The sequence below is a fragment of the Jaculus jaculus genome, chromosome 13 (genome assembly GCF_020740685.1).
Source record: "Jaculus jaculus isolate mJacJac1 chromosome 13, mJacJac1.mat.Y.cur, whole genome shotgun sequence".
Lineage (NCBI taxonomy): Eukaryota > Metazoa > Chordata > Mammalia > Rodentia > Dipodidae > Jaculus > Jaculus jaculus.
This window is the reverse complement of record NC_059114.1, coordinates 22,266,336-22,286,866: the sequence shown is the minus strand read 5'-3', so window position 1 is coordinate 22,286,866 and position 20,531 is coordinate 22,266,336. Positions and strand designations below refer to the sequence as shown.

The 20,531-nt window shown below is 45.6% G+C and overlaps 1 protein-coding gene across 2 annotated transcripts; it reads left to right on the top strand.

Annotated features, from left to right (window-relative positions):
* The first annotated feature begins 61 nt into the window (after nt 1-61).
* Gpn3 (GPN-loop GTPase 3) lies at nt 62-16,901 on the top strand. Of its 2 annotated transcripts, none has more exons than XM_045133110.1 (8): nt 62-235; nt 4,131-4,239; nt 7,509-7,676; nt 10,689-10,813; nt 14,165-14,280; nt 14,416-14,512; nt 15,730-15,858; nt 16,344-16,901. In XM_045133110.1, exons 1-8 carry the CDS (start codon nt 77-79, stop codon nt 16,404-16,406), a joined length of 966 nt encoding a protein of 321 aa, XP_044989045.1. In that variant the 5' UTR covers nt 62-76; the 3' UTR covers nt 16,407-16,901. The 2 variants fall into 2 exon arrangements, with proteins under 2 accessions (XP_044989045.1, XP_004671025.1); XM_004670968.2 differs by lacking the exon at nt 62-235 and adding an exon at nt 423-544.
* Nucleotides 16,902-20,531: the final 3,630 nt, after the last annotated feature.

Below are 20,531 nucleotides of genomic sequence, written 5' to 3'. Positions count from 1 at the left end.
GGGTCTCCGCGTGGACCACGCTCTCACGCATCCGTATCTTTTTTTTTCCTTAAGAAGGGATGCGTCACGGAAGGTAATGGACACGCTCCCTAAAACCAAAGGTGCCTTCCGCCTCAGTAGCCCAGACCCTCAGCAAATTTGCAAATCTCCGTCGTCTTCACGAGAACCCCAACCCAGAGACCGTTGCCCTAAGCGCTACGGAGCCGAGCGTTACTCCTGGTCCGTTATCACCCAGGCAACCAGGCGTTTCTCGATGGACCAGCGCAGATTATTTCTGCGCACGTGCACAGCCTTCACATCGTTTCCTCACCACCCCTCCCCCCATGCCAACCAGCACGAGTTTCTTAGGAGATTTGGCCCTCCGGACGCTCCGTAGTCAGTAGGGTGTCCGCAATGGACAGCGATTGGCCCGTTCTTCGTGGTTCCGGAACCTAGCGTGCGTCGTGAGCGCGGAGGCGGAAGGGAGCGGGCTCCGCGCAGGTCCCGGAGCGCAGACATGCCGCGGTATGCGCAGCTGGTCATGGGCCCCGCAGGTAGCGGGAAGGTGAGCTGCTGCACGACGTATTTCGGGGAGTGGCCGCCGGCGTGTGTGCTGGGGGCCCCGGAGGCCCTGGGCAACTCAACCTCCCTCTTGCTTCGTTGTCTTTGAATGAGTGGCGGAGGGAGGGGTGGGAGGTGCTGGGTATTAGTGCCCCAGGTGCTGCTTTGCACTGGAACCTCGCTGAAGTTCCACAACCTGGCGACACGGGCCACTGTGCCTGTAAATTCCGGCCGGAGTTTGTGGCTAGGGTTGTTGAGTTTCAGAGGGCGGCCCTGGGTCTCGTTACCGCCCCTCAGAAACCAGAGTTCCATTTCAAGAACTGGGGATGAGGTGGCTGGAACAAGGATTTCTGTTTTGTTAGTTTCGACTTTTCGAGGTAGGGTCTCGCTGTAGCCTAGGCTGACCTGGAATTCACTATGTAGTCTCGGGGTGGTCTCGAACTCACAGCGATCCTCCTACCTCTGCCTCCCAAGTGGTGGAATTAAAGGCGTGCGCCACCACGACGGGCTCTCTAGACTCAGTTTTTTTTCTTAATTATTTTTATTTTCACTCATTGAGAGGGAGAGAGTGCAAGCCAGGGCCTCCAGCCATTGCAGACGAACTCAAGATGAATATTTATGAGAGAGGGAGAGAGAAAGGGCATGCCAGGATCTGTAGCTACTGTAAATGAACACCAGATGCATGTGTCACCGTGTGCATCTATCTGTCTTACGTGGGTTCTGGGGAGTAGAACCTGCGTCCTTAGGCTTCGCAGGCAAGAGCTTTAACTGCTAAGCCATCTCTCCAGACCTAGACCTAGCTTTTAATAAGCGTCAGTATTAGCTGGGCATTGTGGCCTATGCCTGTAATCTCAACGCTTGGTAGCTGTAGGCAAGAAGGCCCTTGAGCTTAAGGCCACCCTGAACTACATATCAAGGTCCCTGTCTCCAAAAGAAAAAAAGGGGGTGTGGCGGAGAGATGGCTTAGTGGTTAAGGCACTTTCCTGTGAAGCCTAAGAACTGGGTTTGCCAGATGCACAGAGTGGTACATGCATCTAGAGTTTGTTTGCAGGGGCTAGAGGCCCTGGAGTGGCCATTCTTTCTCTCTCCTTGCAAATAAAGAAATACAATAAAGTACTTTTAAAAATTACAAATTTTCTTTTTTTAAAAGTATTTTCTTGGCTGGGCATGGTGGCACACACCTTTAATACCAGCACTTGAGAGGCAGAGGTAAGAGGGAGTTCAAGGCCACTCTGAGACTACATAATGAATTCTAGGTTAGCCTGGACTAGAGTCAAACCCTTCCTTGAAAAACCTATATATATTTTTTTCTTTGTTTATTTGAGAGAGAATAGGCACACCAGGGCCTCCACCCATTGCAAACAGACTCCAGACACATATGCCACCTGGGCATCTGGCTTTACATGGATACTGAGGAATCAAACCTGGATCCTTCGGCTTTGCCAGCAAGCACTTTAACCACTAATCCATCTCTGCAGCCCAAAAATCCAATTCTTTGATGGGTGGAGTTGGGTGTCAAGCCTGCCTCTTGTGCGTAAGTAAGACAGGGGAGCTGGGGCTGGAGAGAGGGCTTAGCGGTTAAGTAGCTTCTCTGCAAACCCTAACAACCCAAGTTTGATTCTCCAGTACCCATGTAAAGCCACATGCAAAAAGTGGCACATGCATCTGGAGTTTGCTTGCAGTGGCTAGAGGCCCTGGTGTGCCCATTCTCTCCCTTTCTTGTGTTTCTCTCTGCTTGCAAATAAAATTAAATGAAAAAAAATCAAAAAGAAAAGAGAGAAAGAGAGAGGAGCTGTTTGGGATTTGTTTGTTTGAGGCAGTGTCTCATTCTAGCCCAGGCTAAGCTGAAACTCAGTCTGTAACCCATGTTGGCCTCAAACTCATGGTTATCCTCCTACCTCAACTTCCTGAGGGCTGGGGTTAAATGTGTGAGCCACCATGCTTAGTTTTGGAGTTGGATTTTAAATAAATGTTTTTGTTTGTTTGTTTGTTTTATTTTAATTTATTTATTTGAAAGTGACAGAGAAAGAGGCAGATAGAGACAGAGAGAGAATGGGCACACCAGGGCCTCCAGCCACTGCAAACGAACTCCAGACGCGTGCACCCCATTGTGCATCTGGCTAACGAGAGCCTCATGCTGGGGTCCTTAGGCTTCCCAGGCAAGCTAAGCCATCTCTCCAGCCATGGAGTTGGATTTTAAAGCAAGAGAGAAGGGTGGATCCTGAGGCATGCAGAAGTGGAGTCAGGTTTGATGAATACATTTCCTGCCCTGTGCATATGGTGGCTAGAGGTTGCTGCTACTCTCCACCTGATTTTGTTGTTGTTGCTACTTTTTCCAGGTAGGGTCTTGCTATAGCACAGGCTGACTTGGAATCCGCTATGCAGTCTCAGGATGGTCTTGAACTCATGGTGATCCTCCTACCTCTGCCTCCCAAGTGCTGAGATTAAAGGCATGAGCCAGCACACCCAGCTTCCGATTTTTTTTTTTTTTTTGAGACAGGATCTCCTACTGAACCTAAAGCTCACCAGCCAGCAAGCCCTAGAGACATTATCATCTTAGAATGTCCTTCTTTCTTTTTTTCTTTTTGGTTTTTCAAGGTAGGGTCTCACTCTAGCTCAGGCTGACCTGGAATTCACTACCAGGGTGGCCTCAAACTCATGGTGATCCACCTACCTCTGCTTTCCAAGTGCTGTGATTAAAGGTGTGCGCCACTATGCCTAGCTGGAAAGTCCTTTTTTTTTTTTTTTTTTTTTGGTTTTTCAAGGTAGGTTCTCACTCTGGTCCAGAACTTACTCTGTAGCTCCAGGGTGGCCTTGAACTCACAGTGATCCTCCCACCTCTGCCTCCCGAGTGCTGGGATTAAAGGCATGCACCACCACGCCCAGCTTGGAAAGCCCTTTTTTAAATATACTTTTATTAATTTGCAAGCAAACAGGAAGGGAGAAGGAGGATTGGAGGGTGAGAGGGCAAGAGCATGGGATTGCTAGGGCCTCTTTCCATTGCCCGCAAACTCCAGTTGTGTGCACCAGGCTTGGTGTCTGGATTTATGTGAGGACTGAGGAAGCAAAGCGTTGGATTTTGAAAGCAAGCACCTTTAACTGCTGAGCCATCTCTCCAGCCCTTGAAATGTTCTTCTAGGCTGGCAAAAACACGCCTGCTCAGATAACCTCTGCCCTGTGACACTGTCCCTGACCATCCTACTTGTTCAGACTGAAAAGTTCTAGTGTTAGGGGCAGATGTGTAACAAGAAATCCTTCCTAAATCCTACTTGTTTCATTTGAGTAGTAAGGAGCCTTAGTGATCATGGAGGCAGACCTATGTAACAGGAAATCTTTAAATCCTACTTGGTGCATTTGTGCAGAAAGGAGCCTCAGTGATCTCACTTAGACTAGCTCACTGAGTAGCAGAGTGGAGAGGCAGCTCCCCAGTGTACCCATGTGTCAAGCCTGATCTGGATCTGTAGCCCAGGCAGATGTTGTCACTACTTGGCCACTGTCTTCCCTTGTTTTCACTGGTTGATGAAGGCATTGGTTTGACTGTGGCACTAATTACTCTTTGTCCTAATCCCTTCTGCCTTGGGATGTTCCAGAGCACCTACTGTTCTACCATGGTCCACCACTGTGAAGCCCTCAACCGGTCCGTCCAAGTGGTTAACCTGGATCCAGCAGCAGAGCACTTCAACTACCCTGTGATGGCCGGTAAGTCCTGGGAGAGCCCCTTTCTCAGGAGGCAGTGAGTGCTGGCTGCCCAGCCCGAGACTGGAAGAATGTTTACCACAGGCTGATCCCTCTGGTTTCATGTTGAGCAGAATGAGGCTGAGGGTCATTTGGTGACGTGTTCATGGAGTCTGTCATTGTGCAGTATAATGAAGGGCAATGTGAAGGTCAAGGGAGGTTTTCGCGCTCAGTTGGAGATGATAATGAATGCACTTGTATGCTGACTAGCGCCATGCAGTGAAGAGGGAACAGACTGAGAGGAGGGCTGTCTGTGCCTTCACTAGAGCAAGGTTCTTCCACCATGACAAGCAGAACAGGCAGGCGAAAAGCACCATGTGGTGTTGATAGGAAGAATATGGAATGTTTACTGCGTTGACTTCTGATTTCTGCTAAGGGTGTGTGTAGTCATTAGGTGAGAGTGGCCTATGAGTGGATGGAGTGGAGAAAGCAGACTGAAGAGAGGTGGTTAATCAACTTCCTTAAGAGAAAGGCCTGGCGTTACTTGAGAACCTCTCATTGTGCATACAGAAAGCATCCAAGGCTGCCTGAAATAAAAAATTCAGGAGAAGGATTCAGGCCTTTCACAAGACCCAAGGGCAAGGCTTTAGGAGAATAAAACCCAGACACAAAAACTAGCAGGTGGGGCTGGAGGGATGGCTTGGCAGTTAAGGTGCTTGCTTGCAAAGCCAGACAGCATGGGGTTTGAGTCCCAGGACCCACATAAAGCCACATGCACAAAGTGGTGCGTGCATCTGGAATTCATTTACACTCAACTCTCTCACTCTCTCTCTTTGCTTATAAATACAAACACACACACACACGCGCGTGTGTGTGTGTGTGTGTGTGTGTAAATAAGAGCCAGGGCCACAGGACCAGCTCCTGTCTGATGTTTTTTGTCCCTCGTGAATCAGCTTCACCAGGGTCCCCAAGTTCACATGAGTTTTGTGGTAGAAATATCCTACTGACGGATCAGTGGTTCAACTATTTAGAATACCAATTACTTTTTCCCCAACTTGAAGCAGCTGTTTATCCCTGGCAAAGAGGATAGGGCAATGTTACCAGTATAAATGGATGTGTGGCCAAAATGCCATTCTCTATGAACAGAAAAAGGTTTTAAGCACAAAAATAAAAACCTAAGGTGAAAAATTCTAAGTTTTTCCAAAAATTAGTAAGAGAACCATCCATCTGCCATCCTCACGTAGTCCTCATCCTTCTGCCCCAGGAAGTGTGATTACTGTTCCCACTAACCTGTTGTGGAGAGTCACTCTAGTGACTTCTAGAGTCATCGTGTTTATAAGAGAGGTAGTTAGTCTTTTTTTTTTTTCTCTTCTGTTTTCAGCATCATACTCTAGCCCAGGTTGACCCCTCTTGTTGCCCAGGCTGGTCTCAAACTCACATCAGTCCCTCTACCTTAACCTCCAGAGTGCTTGGATTAAAGGCATACGCCACCACAATCCCTCCCAATGGAGGATTGAAATAGGAAATTCATATTAGAATGGTTCAAAGTGCAGAAGATACAGAAAAGGAACTGGGCAGAAAACTATCCACCTCCCAGATCATTGGCCCAGCAATCAAACTTGTTCCTTTGAGGCAGCCAGGATTACTGCTTTCCCATCTGTGCTTCCAGAGATAGTCTGCATGTTGTTAAGCCCTGCAGGTGTGTGTAGAATTTTTATGGTTTTAAATTTTAATTCATTTTGCTTTTGAAGCTTGGCTTTGCTATATAGCCCAAGCTGGCCTTGAACTTGAGATCTTCCTTAGTGTTCTAAGGATTTGCAATCTCAGGATTGCAAATATGCACACTTAGCATTTTTTTAAATTATTTATTTATTTATTTGAGAGTGACAGACAGAGAGAAAGACAGATAGAGGGAGAGAGAGAATGGGCGTGCCAGGGCTTCCAGCCTCTGCAAACTCCAGATGCATGCGCCCCCTTGTGCATCTGGCTAACGTGGGACCTGGGGAACCGAGCCTCGAACCGGGGTCCTTAGGCTTCACAGGCAAGCGCTTAACCGCTAAGCCATCTCTCCAGCCCTTTTTTTTTTTTTTTTAGATAGAGTCACTTATAGCCCAGGCTGGCCTCAAACTCTACATAGCCAAGATTGACCTTGAACTTTTGTTTGCTTTTTGAGGTAAGGTTTCACTCTAGCTCAGGCTGACTTGGAACTCACTATGTATTCTCAGGGTGTCCTCGAACTCACGGCGATCCTCCTACCTCTGCCTCCCAAGTGCTGGGATTAAAGGTGTATGCCACCATGCCTTTGACCTTGAACTTTTGATCCTCCACCTTCCAAGTTCCGGGGTCACAGGTATGCACCAGCATACCTGGTTTATGCTGAGCTGGGGTTTCATGTATGTTAGGCAAACACTGTACCAACTGAGCTACAGCTCCACCCCTGGTAAGAGTTTAATAGAGAATCCTATGCCTTGAATTTTTCACTTAATACACCTGGGCCAGACATGGTGGCCACACACCTTTAATTCTAGCTCTGAGGAGGCAGAGGTAGGAGGATCGCTGTGAGTTCGAGGCCAGCCTGAGGCTCCATAGTGAATTCCAGGTCAGCCTGAACTAGAGCAAGACTCCACCTCAGAAGAAAAAAAGAAGAAAAGAAAAAAATATATACCTGGGAGAGGATATTATATCAATATTTAAGAGCTTTTCTCCCCCTTTTTATGTCTGATTGTATTCTGCCATACAATGTCTGGGCAGTAATTTATTTGCTAAGTTCCCCATTGATGGACACTGGTACAGTGAAAAAGTATGGCTAATTTCATACACATGAGGTTTTTGTTGTTGGGTCCCTTCCCTCCCCTCCCCCCGCCACCCAGGGTAGGGTTTCACTCTAGCCCAGGCTGACCTAGAATTCACTATGGAGTCTCAGGGTGGCCTTGAACTCACAGTGATCCTCCTATCTCTGCCTCCCGAGTGCTGGGATTAAAGCCGTGTGCCACCATGCCCAGCAACATGAGTTTTTTATTCTGTGTATAATTATTGGCAGGAGGCTAGGGAGATGGCTTAGCAGTTAAGGCATTTGCCTGTAAGGCCAAAGGACCTTCGTTCGATTCCCCAGGACCCGCGTAAGTCAGATGCACAAGGGACGCATGCATCTGGAATTCGTTTGCAGTGGCTGGAGGCCCTGGCATGTCCATTCTCTCCCTCTCTCTTTCTGTCTCTCAAATAAATAAGATATATTTTAAAAAATTTATTGGCAGGGAGGATGATAATTTTCTGGTGGATGCTTACCATTTCAGACATCCGAGAACTAATTGAGGTGGACGACGTGATGGAGGATGAGTCTCTGCGTTTTGGTCCCAATGGAGGATTGGTGTTCTGCATGGAGTACTTTGCCAATAATTTTGACTGGCTAGAGGGCTGTCTGGGCCATGTAGAAGATGACTACATCCTTTTTGACTGTCCAGGTCAGTCAGCAGCTTGAATGTGTGTCCTTGATGCTGTAATAAGTGTGTTCTCAGAGGGAGGAAGCAGTGAGAACTGCACTAAACTTCCATGCTATGATGAGTTGACTCAGTTTCTTCAGTGATTTTACTGTTTACTCTGTACCCTGAGAATACCTTAGAGAAAAAGGAGTCATGGTCACTGCCGGAGAGCTTACGATTCAGTGGCATGCAAGACAGCATAAACAAAATCACCCCGTGATCAGTATTTGTGACGGGTGTGCCACGGACACAACACATTTGTGACGGGTGTGCCACGGACACAACACAGACTGTCCTGCAGCCGAGGGCTCAGGGAGGCTTCTGATCGAGTGGCCTTTGAGCTGGGCTATAGGGTGAAGAGGAAAGAGTGCTGTGTAGGCAGCAGCTTAGCATTTTGAAGGCCTTGTGCTACGGAGGAACAGGCAGGTTTGAGGCACTGAAAAGGCCAGAGTGGCTGGGGCATAGTGACCAAAGAGGCTGTGAGACTGGTAAGGGTGAGTAGATAAAGATATGAATCTTCTTTCTTTCTTTCATTAATTTTTATTTATTTGTATGCATGTGTATGCATACCAGGACCTTTTTCCACTGCAAACAAACATCAAACACTTGTGCTATTGTGTCCAGCTTATGTGAATGGCATGGGAATTGAACCCAAGCTGACAGGCTTTGTAAGCAAGTGCCTGTAACTGTGGAGCCATCTTCCCAGCCCCATACTTGCTTCTTCCTAAGGCAAATGGTGAGCTCTGGACTGGATCCTGACCTAGTTTTGATCATTGTGCTTCTTACCTGTTTTTCTTTGCTTTTTTTTTTTTTCCTTTTTGTTTGTTTTTTTGAGGTAGTGTCTCGCTCTAGCTCAGGGACATGGAATTCACTATGTATTCTGAGGGTGGCTTTGAACTAACGTAATCCTCCTACCTCTGCCTCCCCAGTGCTGCGATTTAAAGTGTGTGTCACTATGCCTGGCCCTTTTTTTTTTTTTTTTTTTTTAATAAGGTAGGGTCTCTTCTAGCCCAGTCTGATCTGGAATTCACTATGTAGATGTAGTCTTAGGCTGGCCTCCTTGAACTCACAGTGATCCTCCTACCTTGGCCTCCCGAGTGCTGGGATTAAAAGTATGCACCACCACACCTAGCTTCACTTGCTTTTAATTAAACATGCATATACCAACAGCAATGTATTATATACCATCATAGTATATAGGGAGGGCTTGGGAAAATTTTTTTTCTTAATTATTTTATTTATTTATTTGAGAGAGAGAAAGAGGCAGAGAGGGAGAGAATGGGAGCACCAGGGCCTCCAGCCACTGCAGACAAACTCTAGATACATGCGCCCCCTTATGCATCTGGCTTATGTGGATCCTGGAGAGCCAAACTGGGATCCTTTGGTTTTGCAAGCAAATGCCTTAACAGCTAAGCCATCTGCAGCCCCTTTGGGAGATATTTTATTTTATTTATTTATTTATTTATTTTTAATTTTTTTTGTTTATTTTTATTTCTTTACTTGAGAGGGACAAACAGAATCAGAAAAAGAGGCAGAGAGAGAGAGAGAGAATGGGCGCACCAGCGCCTCCAGCCACTGCAAACAAACTCCAGATGTGTATGCCTCCTTGTGCATCTGGCTTACATGGGTCCTGGATAATCGAGCCTTGAACCGGGGTCCTTAGGCTTCACAGGCAAGAGCTTAACTGCTAAGCCATCTCTCCAGCCCTTGAGAGATGTTTTAAAACTGCACTCTCCTTGTACTACTCAGGTTTCTCTTTTTCTGTGTCAGGGACTGAACTTAGGTCTTATGCATGTCTGGCGAGCCTTCTACTGTGATACCACATCCCTAGCACTGGCTTTTGATTGGCTCATTTTTAATACAACTGGATAGTCTGTTTAAGATTCCAGTGGTAACATTAACTTGGGTTTTATGACTGTGTATGTGTGGGGGCAAATGTGAAAGCCGCAGGTCAATGTCAAGTGTCTCCCTCAGACATCCTCCATCTTTTTTTCTCTTCTGAAGTAGGGTCTCCCTGTAGCCCAGGCCGTGGTATTATTTTGAGACAGAGCCTCTCACCGAGCCTGTTGTTCGCTAATCATACTAGGTTAGCTTGTCAGTGAGCCTCAGGGGTCTCCTGTCTCTGCTGGGATTACAAGCCCGTGCTACTGCTGTGCCTAGCTTCTACATGGGTGCTGGGGATCCAAACTCTGGTCCTCACGTTTAGGCAGCAAGTATTTTACCTACTGAGTCATCTCTTTGGCCCTGGTTTTATGATTTAAAAATATATATTTTATTTAATTATTTGTTTGAGAGAGGAGAAAATGGGCATGCCAGGGCCTCTAACCACTGCAGACGAATTCCAGATGCATGTGCCACCTTGTGTATCTGGCTTATGTGAGTACTAGGGAATCAAACCTGTGTCCTTAGGCTTCACAGGCAAGCACCTTAACTGCTGAGCCTCTCTCCAGTCCCATGATTGTTTTTAGAGGCAATAATGCTCCTTGAAAACTGAATGAATAGGGCTAAGGCATAGTTTACTTGTACAACATTTGCCTAGCATGCATTGCAAGGCCATGGATTTAATTCTTGGCGCTGGAAAAAAAAAACAATCTGTATATTTTAAGGTAGGGAGTTGACTTTCTGGTGTTTTTTATTTTTATTGTTTGAGAGAGAGAGAGAGAGAATGGGTGTGCCAAGGCCTCTAGCCACTGCAAATGATCTCCAGATGCTTGCACCACCTGGTGTATCTGGCTTATATGGGTACTGGGGAATTGAACCTGAGTCCTTAGGCTTCGCTGGCAAGTGCCTTAACTGCTAAGCCATCTCTCCAGCCCCTGTCCTGTTTTGTTTTGTAACTACTGAGGATTAAACCAGGGCTTTTATACATGCTAGGCAAGCACACTACCAGTGCTTTTTTTTTTTTTTTAACCATCTTATGGGAGAAACTTGTGTTCTGTTAGGTGACATAACCTGCTTCCTGTCTGAGCTGCTGTGGTTGTGTTCTTCCCATAGGTCAGATTGAGTTGTACACACACCTGCCTGTGATGAAACAGCTGGTCCAGCAGCTCGAGCAGTGGGAGTTCAGAGTCTGTGGAGTTTTTCTTGTTGATTCTCAGTTCATGGTGGAGTCATTCAAGGTGTGAGGAGAAATGGTTTTTAAATTTTTATTATTTATTTGCATGTATGTGTGGGCATGTTAGGGTCTCTTGGCACTGCAGATGAATGCCATATGCTTGTACCACTTTTTCTGAATGCCAGATTCTTGTGTCAGTTTTTTTTTTTTTTTGCCTCTGCCTTTACATGGGTACTAGGGAATTGAGTCTGTACGGGCAGGCTTTGCAAATAAGCATCTTTAACTACTGAGCCATCTCCCTAGTCCCTAAGGATATGGATATGTATGTATGTATGTATGTATGTATGTATGTTTGAGGTAGGGTCTCACTCTAGCTTAGGCTGACCTGGATCTCATTCTGTAGTCTCAGGGTGGCCTCGAACTCATGGTGATCCTCCTACCTCTAGAGATCCTCCTACCTCTGTACCAAGTGCTGGGATTAAATGTGTGCACCACCATGCCCGGCTCCTGAAGATAATTTTATTGGGCTGGAGAGATGGCTTAGTGGTTAAGGTACTTGCCTGTGATGCCTAGAGACCCATGTTTGATTCTCCAGATCCCACATTAGCCAGGTGCACAAAGGGAAGGCAAGTTCAAGGTCACACCTGCCCACTAGATGGTGACTGAGGCCGTGGTGTGTCAATTCCCTCTGTCTCTGTCTCTCTCTCTCTCTCTAAAATTAAACAATAATAAAATAAATAAAATAAAATAAAAAATAATAAAAATATTTTATTTTTTGTTTGTTTTTTTTTTGAGGTAGGGTCTCACTGTAGCCCAGGCTAACCTGGATTTCACTATGTATTCTCAGAATGACCTCGAGCTGATATTGATCCTTCTATCTCTGCCTCCTGAGTGCTATGATTAAAGGCATATGCCACCATGCCCAGCCAGGATAATTTGTTGTTTGTTTGTTTTTTTTGTTTTTGTTTTTCAAGGTAGGGTCTCACTGTAGCCCAGGCTGACCTGGAATTCAGTATGTAGTCTCAGGGTGGCCTCGAACTTACAGTGATCCTCCTACCTCTGCCTCCCCAGTGCTGGGATTAAAGGCATGTATCCGGCCTGGATAATTTTTTTTTTCAAATTTTATTTATTTATTTGACCAGGGTGAGTGGGGAGAGAATGGGCACACAAGGGCCTCCAGCTACTGCAAACAAACTCCAGATGCATGTAGTACCTTGTCCATCTGGCTTATGTGAGTCCTGGGGAACCAAATCTGGGTCCTTTGGCTTTGCAAGCAAATGCCTTAACTGCTAAGCCATCCCTCCAGCCCTGGATAATTTCTAAAAATTAATTTATTTGAGAGAGAAACAGAATCAGAAAGAGTATGGGTGTACCAGGGCCTCCTGCCACTGTAAGCAAACTTCAGATGCATGTGCCCCTTTGTATGTCTGGCTTTACGTGGCTACTGGGGAGTCAAACATAGGCCATCAGGCTTTGCAAGCTACTGCCTTTAACCGCTCAATCATCTCCCCAGCTGCTGAAAATAAATCTTAAGATCTTTCAATAATTAGTAAAAGGCAGTGAAAGTATCTATTAATTATTGTGTGCTTCTGGGCATTCTGTAGACGATTCCAGTTGTTTGGTATCCCTAATTATTACAGTATGTGACTATAGCTGGGCATGATGATGCAGTCCTTTAATACCAGCTCTTAGGCGGCTGTGGTAGGAGGATTGCTGGGATTTTGAGGCAAGCCTGAGACTACATAGTGAATTCCAGGTCAGCCTGGGCTAGAGTGAGATCCTACATTGAAAAGTTAAAAAAAAAAAAAAAGTGAATATTCTTTAACACAAAAATAGTAAATGAAGCTGGGTGTAGTAGTGTAAGCTTTGAATCCCAGCACTCCAGAGACAGAGGTAGTAGGATCACTGTGAGTTCAAGGCTACCCGGAGATTATTCCAGGTCACCCTGAACTAGAGTGAGACCTTACTTCACAAAACCAAAAATAAATAAGTAAATAGATGATACCATACAGATTTTGATGAACTGCTTACCAAGAAAAAATTAAAGCAGGTTTTATATAAAATATACTGGGGGGCTGGAGAGATGGCTTAGTGGTTAAGCACTTGCCTGTGAAGCCTAAGGACCCCAGTTTGAGGCTCTATTCCCCAGGACCCATGTTAGCCAGATGCACAGGGGACACACGCGTCTGCAGTTCATTTGCAGTGGCTGGAGGCCCTGGCATGCCCATTCTCTCCCCACCCCCCTCTGTTGCTGTAAAATAAATAAATAAAAATAAAATTAAAAAATACATATATTCACATATACATACTTTTAGTGAGCGAGAGGAGAGAGAGTGGGCACACCAGGGCCTCTAGCCTCCACAGTGGAGCTCCACATACGTGCGCCACCTTGTGCACTTGCGTCACCTTGCGCACTTGCGTCACCTTGTATGTCTGGCTTATGTGGGACCTGGACAGTTGAACATGGGTCCTCAGGCTTTGCAGGTAAGCACCTCAACCGCTAAGCCATCTCTCCAGCCCAGTTTTTTTGTTTGTTTGTTTTTCTAATTTTCATTGCTGAACTGAGCATGATAGTTCATGCCTATAATCCCAGCACTGGGGAGACTGAGGCAGAAAGAATGCTGTGAGCTCAAGGCCAACCTGAACTACCTAGAAAGTTCCAAGCCAGACTGGGCTACAGAATAAGCCTGTCTCAAAACAAAACAAAACCCAAATCTACTTTGAATTTATTTTATTTTATTTTATTTTGGTTTTTCGAGGCAGGGTCTCACTCTTAGCTCAGGCTGATCTGGAATCATTATGTATTCTCAGGGTATCCTTGAACTCACAGCCATCCTCCTACCTCTGCCTTCCGAGTGCTGGGATTAAAGGTGTGCGCCACCACGCCCAGCCTACTTTGAATTTTCTAAGTTTATGAACTATCTAAATCAGCTTTGTTGAGAGAGAGAGAGAGGGAATGGGAGTGCCACGACCTCTAGCCACTGTAGACAAACTTCAGGCACATGTGCCACTTGTGTATCTGGCTAATGTAGGTACTGGGGAATCAAACCTGGGTCTTTAGGCTTCATAGGCCTTAACCACTGAGCCATCTCTCTAGCCCTCTTATTAGTAGTTTTGAGGAGTATTGAATCGAAAAGGAGGCCCGTGACACACTCTAAACCGTAAAATGTGATTGATCAATGTGAGTTGATTTATGGACAGGCTTACTATGCAGCAAAAGCTTACTCAGAACTCACTATCCTGCATGTCACCATGTCTTTCTGGTCACTGTAGGATAGGCCTTCATCTTCCTTCTTTACAAGACTAGCCTTTCTTGGCTTGGGCCAGTTTCCTTCTGGTGGGGGCTAGAAGCTTGTATGTGGAGACTTAGTTGGCAACAGCTGACTCATCTTTACTTTTCTGTTCCCTCCTTCAGTTTATTTCTGGCATCTTGGCAGCCCTGAGTGCCATGATCTCCCTAGAAATTCCACAAGTTAACATCATGACAAAAATGGATCTGCTAAGTAAGAAAGCAAAGAAGGAGATTGAAAAGTGAGTCCTGCTCTTCCTGTCCCCTCAGGTCCCAGTGGCAGAGAACCTTTGCTTCTGAGACTCAAGGTACTGTCACTTTGTCCCTGGGCCCTGAGTTTCTCTTCTTTTCACGCTGTCTTCTTTCTCACTTGTAAGGTTTCTAGATCCAGACATGTATTCTTTGTTAGAAGATTCAACAGGTGATTTAAGAAGCAAAAAATTCAAGAAATTGACTAAAGCTATATGTGGACTGGTAAGCATTTGAAATGAAATTTTACAAATTGTTTTCTAAATAGCCTGTTCAAGTGTTTGCCCATGTCCAGCCAGTGGCTACCAGAATGGGCAACACAGTCCAGCCCTGTTTCCTGCAAGAGGAAGAACGTGGAGCAGGACTTACATATCTGTTCATTCAAGCCATATGCACAATTCGGAATTATTTGTGCCTTTCAGATAAGTGCATGAAACAATCTCTAGTTAGGTGATAATCCAAGGCATGCTGTGGCTGGCCAGAGGTTAGGAAGATAAGTAATGATTTACTGCTATTCTGTCCCTCTCTCAGTTCACCTCACAAATACTTATTCTTCTGTCTGTTTTTTTTTTTTTCCAGGTAGGGTATCTCTCTAGCCCAGACTGTCCTGGAATTCAAATTCACTTTGTAGTCTCAGGATGACCTCAAACTCATGGTAACCCTTCTACCTCTGCTTCCCTAGTACAAGGCCTAGTGCAAGGATTAAAGGCATGTGCCACCATGCCTGGCCTCACAAATATATATTTTTTAAATTATCTTTTATTTATTTATTTGAATGAGAGAGAGACAGAGCAAATGGGCACACCAGGGCCTTCAGCCACTGCAAACAAACTCCAGATGCATGTGCCACCTTGTGCAGCTGGCTCACATGGATCCTGGGGAATCGAACCTGGGACCTTTGACTTCGCAGGCAAGTGCCTTAACTGCTAAGTCATCTCTCCAGCCTCTCAAATATATATTTTTTCAATTTTTATTTATTTATTTGAGAGAGAGCGAGAGAATATGGGCACACCATATTTAGTTGCTACTAATGAACTCCAGATGTATGTGCCACCTTGTATATCTGGTTTACATGGGTCCTGGAGAATCAAACCAGGGTCCTTTGGCTTTCTAGGCAAGTGCCTGAACCACTAAGCCATCTCCAGCCCCCCTTCACATATTTTTAATGAGAAGGGCAAATGTAGTTGGTGGAGGGGGTGCACACTCTTTGTCCCAGCATTTGGAAGTCTGAGGTAGGAGGATTGCCCTGTGTTTGAGGTCAGTATGAGATTACAGAGTAAGTTCCAGATCATCCTGGGCTATAGTGAGACCCTGTCTTAAAAAAACAAACGAACATGATTATAAAACCAACAGTAATGGTTATGAAACTCAGACCTAAGATGACAGTTACGTGTTTTGCACAACTTCAGAATGGAGCCTTTCTTGAAATCCTCAATTTATAGATCGATGACTACAGCATGGTTCGCTTCCTGCCTTACGATCAGTCTGATGAAGAAAGCATGAACATTGTACTACAGCATATTGATTTTGCCATTCAGTATGGAGAAGACTTGGAATTTAAGGAACCAAAGGTAATTTTTTGTTTGTTTGTTTGTTTCTTTTGTTTTTCGAGGTGGGTCTCACTCTGGCCCAGGCTGACCTGAAATTCACTCTGTAGTCTCAGGGTGGCCTCAAACTCATGGTGATCTTCCTACCTCTGCCTCCCCAGTGCTGGGATTAAAAGGCATGTGCCACCACACCCGGCCCAAAGGTAATTTTTGAGCTGAGGTATCTATTGGCTTTGGAGAAAAGTATGGTCTCCTGAATACCAGGCAGCTCTTACTTGGTTTAGTGGAGGTAGAAGTGACTGAAGAATGTAAGGATGTCTGTGCACTATACATATGGTTAAACGCTCTCCAATGTGGATTTTCTTAGCATTAGCCTCACCTGTGAGCAGTGCCTGGCGCTGCCCTGGATAGTATTTCCCTATAGAGCCTTGCTGGGCAGTGGGTATGCACATAGGAGGTCTCAGAGAGAGGGACCACTCTGTTTACTGTTTTGTGTTTCCTTGTGTCAGGAACATGAAGAGGAATGTTCCTCTCTGTTCGATGAGTATTTTCAAGAACGGCAGAACGAGTGAAGCGCTCACTAAGACAGCTGTGGTCACACCGCTGAACCCCCTTCTCCCTGAAGGAGGCAGGAGTAGAGGCTACTTGTTTGCATGAAAAAGAAGAGAACACTGCTCTTTTCTAGGAGTATGCCTGATCAAGTTCTGGGGTATTTGGAACTACTGCTCTGTAAAGTGGGGTCTTTTATTCTAACAACGCTGGTTTGATTTTAAAAGCCAAAATTGCAATAAATGCATGAAGATTTGTATATGATATGAACTAGCGCCTGAGCTATACATTTAGGACAGGCCTGACTTTATTTTTATGGTTTTATTTTTGTTGTTTTTGAGGTTTTTATTCATTTTTTTTTTTTTTTGAGATTCACACATTATTGTAGCAAAATATATTTGTACATTCAAGACAAATCTGGAAAGATGTATCTAAGACCATTGGTCACCTTCCTATTTTCCTATGCCAACCATGTATTACTTGTATAATTAAAACTGTTTTGGGAACTGGGGAGATGACATACTGGGTCAGTGCATTTTCTGTGCAAGCGTGAGGGTGTGAGGAGGCTTAAGGCCACATAAACAAATGGGCGAGTGAGTTGCAGGCTGTGGTGAAGAACAGCAAACTCCAGTGTCAGTAAGAGACTCTGCTCAAAATAAGAACAGTGTGACCGCTTCAGGTTCGCTGCGATGAACTTCCAGACCAGGCACAGTTACAGAGGAAGGGATATTTATTGAAGTTTACAGATCCAGGGGAAGTTCCCTAATGGCAGAAGAAGCTGGCCTGCCTTCACAGGACCAAGCAGAGAAAAGCCAAAAGCCACGCAGCACCCTTCAGGAACTCCAGGTGGAACTAGGCACTTTGCGTATCTTTAGGTTGACGTCTCAAACCCATGACCACAACTTACGCTCTGCCCAGTGACACCTTCTCCAGCCAGGTGGCTGCAGAACCAAACTACAAACTAATAAAACACTGAGTATATTGGGGGCCATCTATTCCAACTACCACACACAGGGAGAGCCTGCCTGAACACCTGCCTGCCTCAGGTGGTTCTGTAGCACCTGGTTACCACAGCAGGCTGGGTGTTCTGGTCCAGCCCAGGGCTGCCCAGCTCCTGCAGTGTCCCCAGCCCAGACCATCTTCCCATTGCCCTGGGGCTCCAACAGCCAGTCACTGGGCCTCTCAGCTCCAGCCCCCCAGCCATGGCCAGGAAGCTGGCCACATTTCAGTACCACCATCTTTGCGCCTGAAAACATTTTAAAAAATTGCTTGAGAGAGAGAGACTGAGTATGGACGCGCCAGAACCTCTTGCCTCTGCAAAGGACCTCCAGGTGCATGTGTCACACTGAGCAACTGGCTTTATGTGAGCACTTGGGAATCGAGCCCCCGGGCTAGCAAGATTTGTAAACAAGTGTCTAACCACTGAGCCATATCTATAGCCCAAATAAATTTTTAAAAACATAAACGTTCGCATTTTCCTGTTGCAAGCTATTGTGTTCTGCCTTTAGCATATATATGTCCATGTCATTCACTGTCCTTCAGTGGTATTGTATACAGAAATGTGCTATATCCTTCCAGTCTCCCACCTGTCACACTTACAGCAATTAAGAATAGTGTTTTCTAGTCATCAGGGAAATGCAGATTAAAACTACATTGAGATTCCATCTCACTCCTGTCAGAATGGCCAACATCATGAAAACAAATGATCATAAATGTTGGTGGGGATGTGGAAAAACAGGAACCCTTCTACACTGCTGGTGGGAATGCAGTCTGGTCCAGCCATTGTGGAAATCAGTGTGGAGGTTCCTAAAACAGCTAAAGATTGATCTACCATATGACCCAGCTATAGCACTCCTAGGCATATATCCGAAGGAATCATCTCATTTCCTTAGAAATACGAGCTCAACCATCTTTATTGCTGCTCAATTTATAATAGCTGGGAAATGGAACCAGCCTAGATGTCCCTCAACTGATGGATAATGAAGATGTGGCACATTTATACAATGGAGTTCTACTCAGCGGTAAAGAAAAATGAAGTTATGAAATTTGCAGAAAAATGGATGGACCTGGAAAGGATTATACTAAGTGAGGTAACCCAGGCCCAGAAAGCCAAGAGCCACATGTTCTCCCTCATATGTGGATCCTAGCTACAGATGATTGGGCTTCTGTGTGAGAATGAAAATACTTAGTAGCAGAGGCCAGTAAGTTAAAAAGGAGACATAAAAGGGAAGAGAAAGGAAGGGAGGAAGGTACATAATAGGTTGATATCGTATATATGTAAGTACAATGATTGAGATGGGGAGGTAATATGATGGAGAATGGAATTTCAAAGGAGAAAGTGTGTGTGGGGGGATTGACATGGGATTTTTTTATAATCATGGAAAATGCTAATAAAAAAAAATAGTGTTTTTAGCCAGGCGTGGTGGCACATACCTTTAATCCCAGCACTGGCAGGCAGAGGTAGGAGGATCACTATGAGTGCAAGGCCACCCTGAGACTACATAATAAAATTCCAAGTCAGCTTGGACTAGAGTGAAACCCTACCTTGGGGAAAAAAGTGTTTTTTTGTTTGTTTGTTTGTTTTTTTCTCTAATTATTTACTGTCAGCAGTCAGGTCTTGCCTTGGTGAGGTCTCAGCCTGGCCTATGCCACAGGTCCTGATGGGAAGTCTGTCCCCCACTTTGGGTGTGTTCAGGTGCCTCATCAAAGAAGGCTGCTGGGGGAGAGGTGTCAGTGCTACACCCCACTGACATTTGTCCTCGGCTCTTTGGTGAGCTTGAGTCTTCCTAGCAGTCACTGTCGTCTGAGAAGAGAAGCTTCTGTAACAACAAATGAGTATCATTAGTACATGAACACAAACCTAAGCATTTAGAGGGCAGTTTGGTGGCCTAAATCCATTTAGCCAGAAAATGGTGTAGTTTCCCCTTAGGGCCTAATGACTTACCAAGCTATAGGCTTTGGATTAGGTTTTCATTTCTAGACAGAAATTCCCTTCCATCAAGTGGGCCTCAAATCCAATCAGAGAACAGACAGTTGGTTTCCCCCATAACAGGCATGCCACAATGGGACTAGTTGGTAAATTCGACCTGCTAGACAGCTATGTAGCTTACAGGACTCACCGCTGGCTAAGACCCGTGATGACATTTCTCCCGCAGCAGGCCGCCCAGCTCTCTCCGGTCTCCCTGCGGTTACTCAGCAGGGAGGAGGCTTCCAGCTCAGCTACAAGCTTGATGTCTCAGTGACCTGCACACAAGCTTGTGCTATCTTCAGCAATAGGGTCTTACCATTGCTCACCAACTTTGGCAGAATCTCATGATGCTTTTAGGGAAATATTTTTGTATATGTGAAAGACAGCAAGGGTGTGTAAGGATTTATCATTGCCAATGAGTTGTAGACCTACCCTCCACATTGTGCATCCGAGTCTGTGTGGCTACTGGGCAACTGAACTCAGGTTGGCAGACTTAAGTAAGTGCCTTTAACTGCTGAACCATCTCCCCCAGTCTTCTCTAGGTTTTTGTTGTTGGGTTTTAAAATTTTTATTTATTGGGCTGGAGAGATGGCTTAGCGGTTAAGCGCTTGCCTGTGAAGCCTAAGGACCCCGGTTCGAGGCTCGGTTCCCCAGGTCCCACGTTAGCCAGATGCACAAGGGGGCGCACGCGTCTGGAGTTCATTTGCAGAGGCTGGAAGCCCTGGCGCGCCCATTCTCTTTCTGTCTCGTTCTCTGTCTGTTGCTCTCAAATAAATAAATAAAAATAAACCAAAAAAAATTTTTTAAAAATTTATTTATTGAGAGAGAATGGGTGCACCAGGGCTTCTAGCCACTGCAAACAAATTCCAGATGCATGCACCATCATGTGGCTTCTGGGGAATCAAACCTGAAACATTAGGTTTCACTGGCAAGTGCCTTAACCAATAAGCTATCTCTCCAGCCCTTTCCAGTTATTTTTTTGTTTTCTTTTTTCCCCCTGAGGTTGGGTCTCGCTGTACCTCAGGCTGACCTGGAATTCACTCTGTAGCCTCTGGGTGGCCTTGAACTCATTGATCCTACCTCTGCCTCCCAAGTGCTGGGATTAAAGGTGTGCACCACCATGCCCGGCCCTCTTTCCAGTTTTTGTATCAGCAGCAAGTCCCCAGGCTGGAACAGATGT

Bases quoted from the DNA above. Each gene is read 5' to 3' on its own strand.
- Gpn3 (XM_045133110.1), top strand. From the start codon at position 77: ATGGACACGCTCCCTAAAACCAAAGGTGCCTTCCGCCTCAGTAGCCCA. The intron at 7,677-10,688 runs GTCAGTCAGCAG...TTCTTCCCATAG, and splicing joins CATCCTTTTTGACTGTCCAG to GTCAGATTGAGTTGTACACA. The intron at 14,281-14,415 runs GTGAGTCCTGCT...CTCACTTGTAAG, and splicing joins GCAAAGAAGGAGATTGAAAA to GTTTCTAGATCCAGACATGT.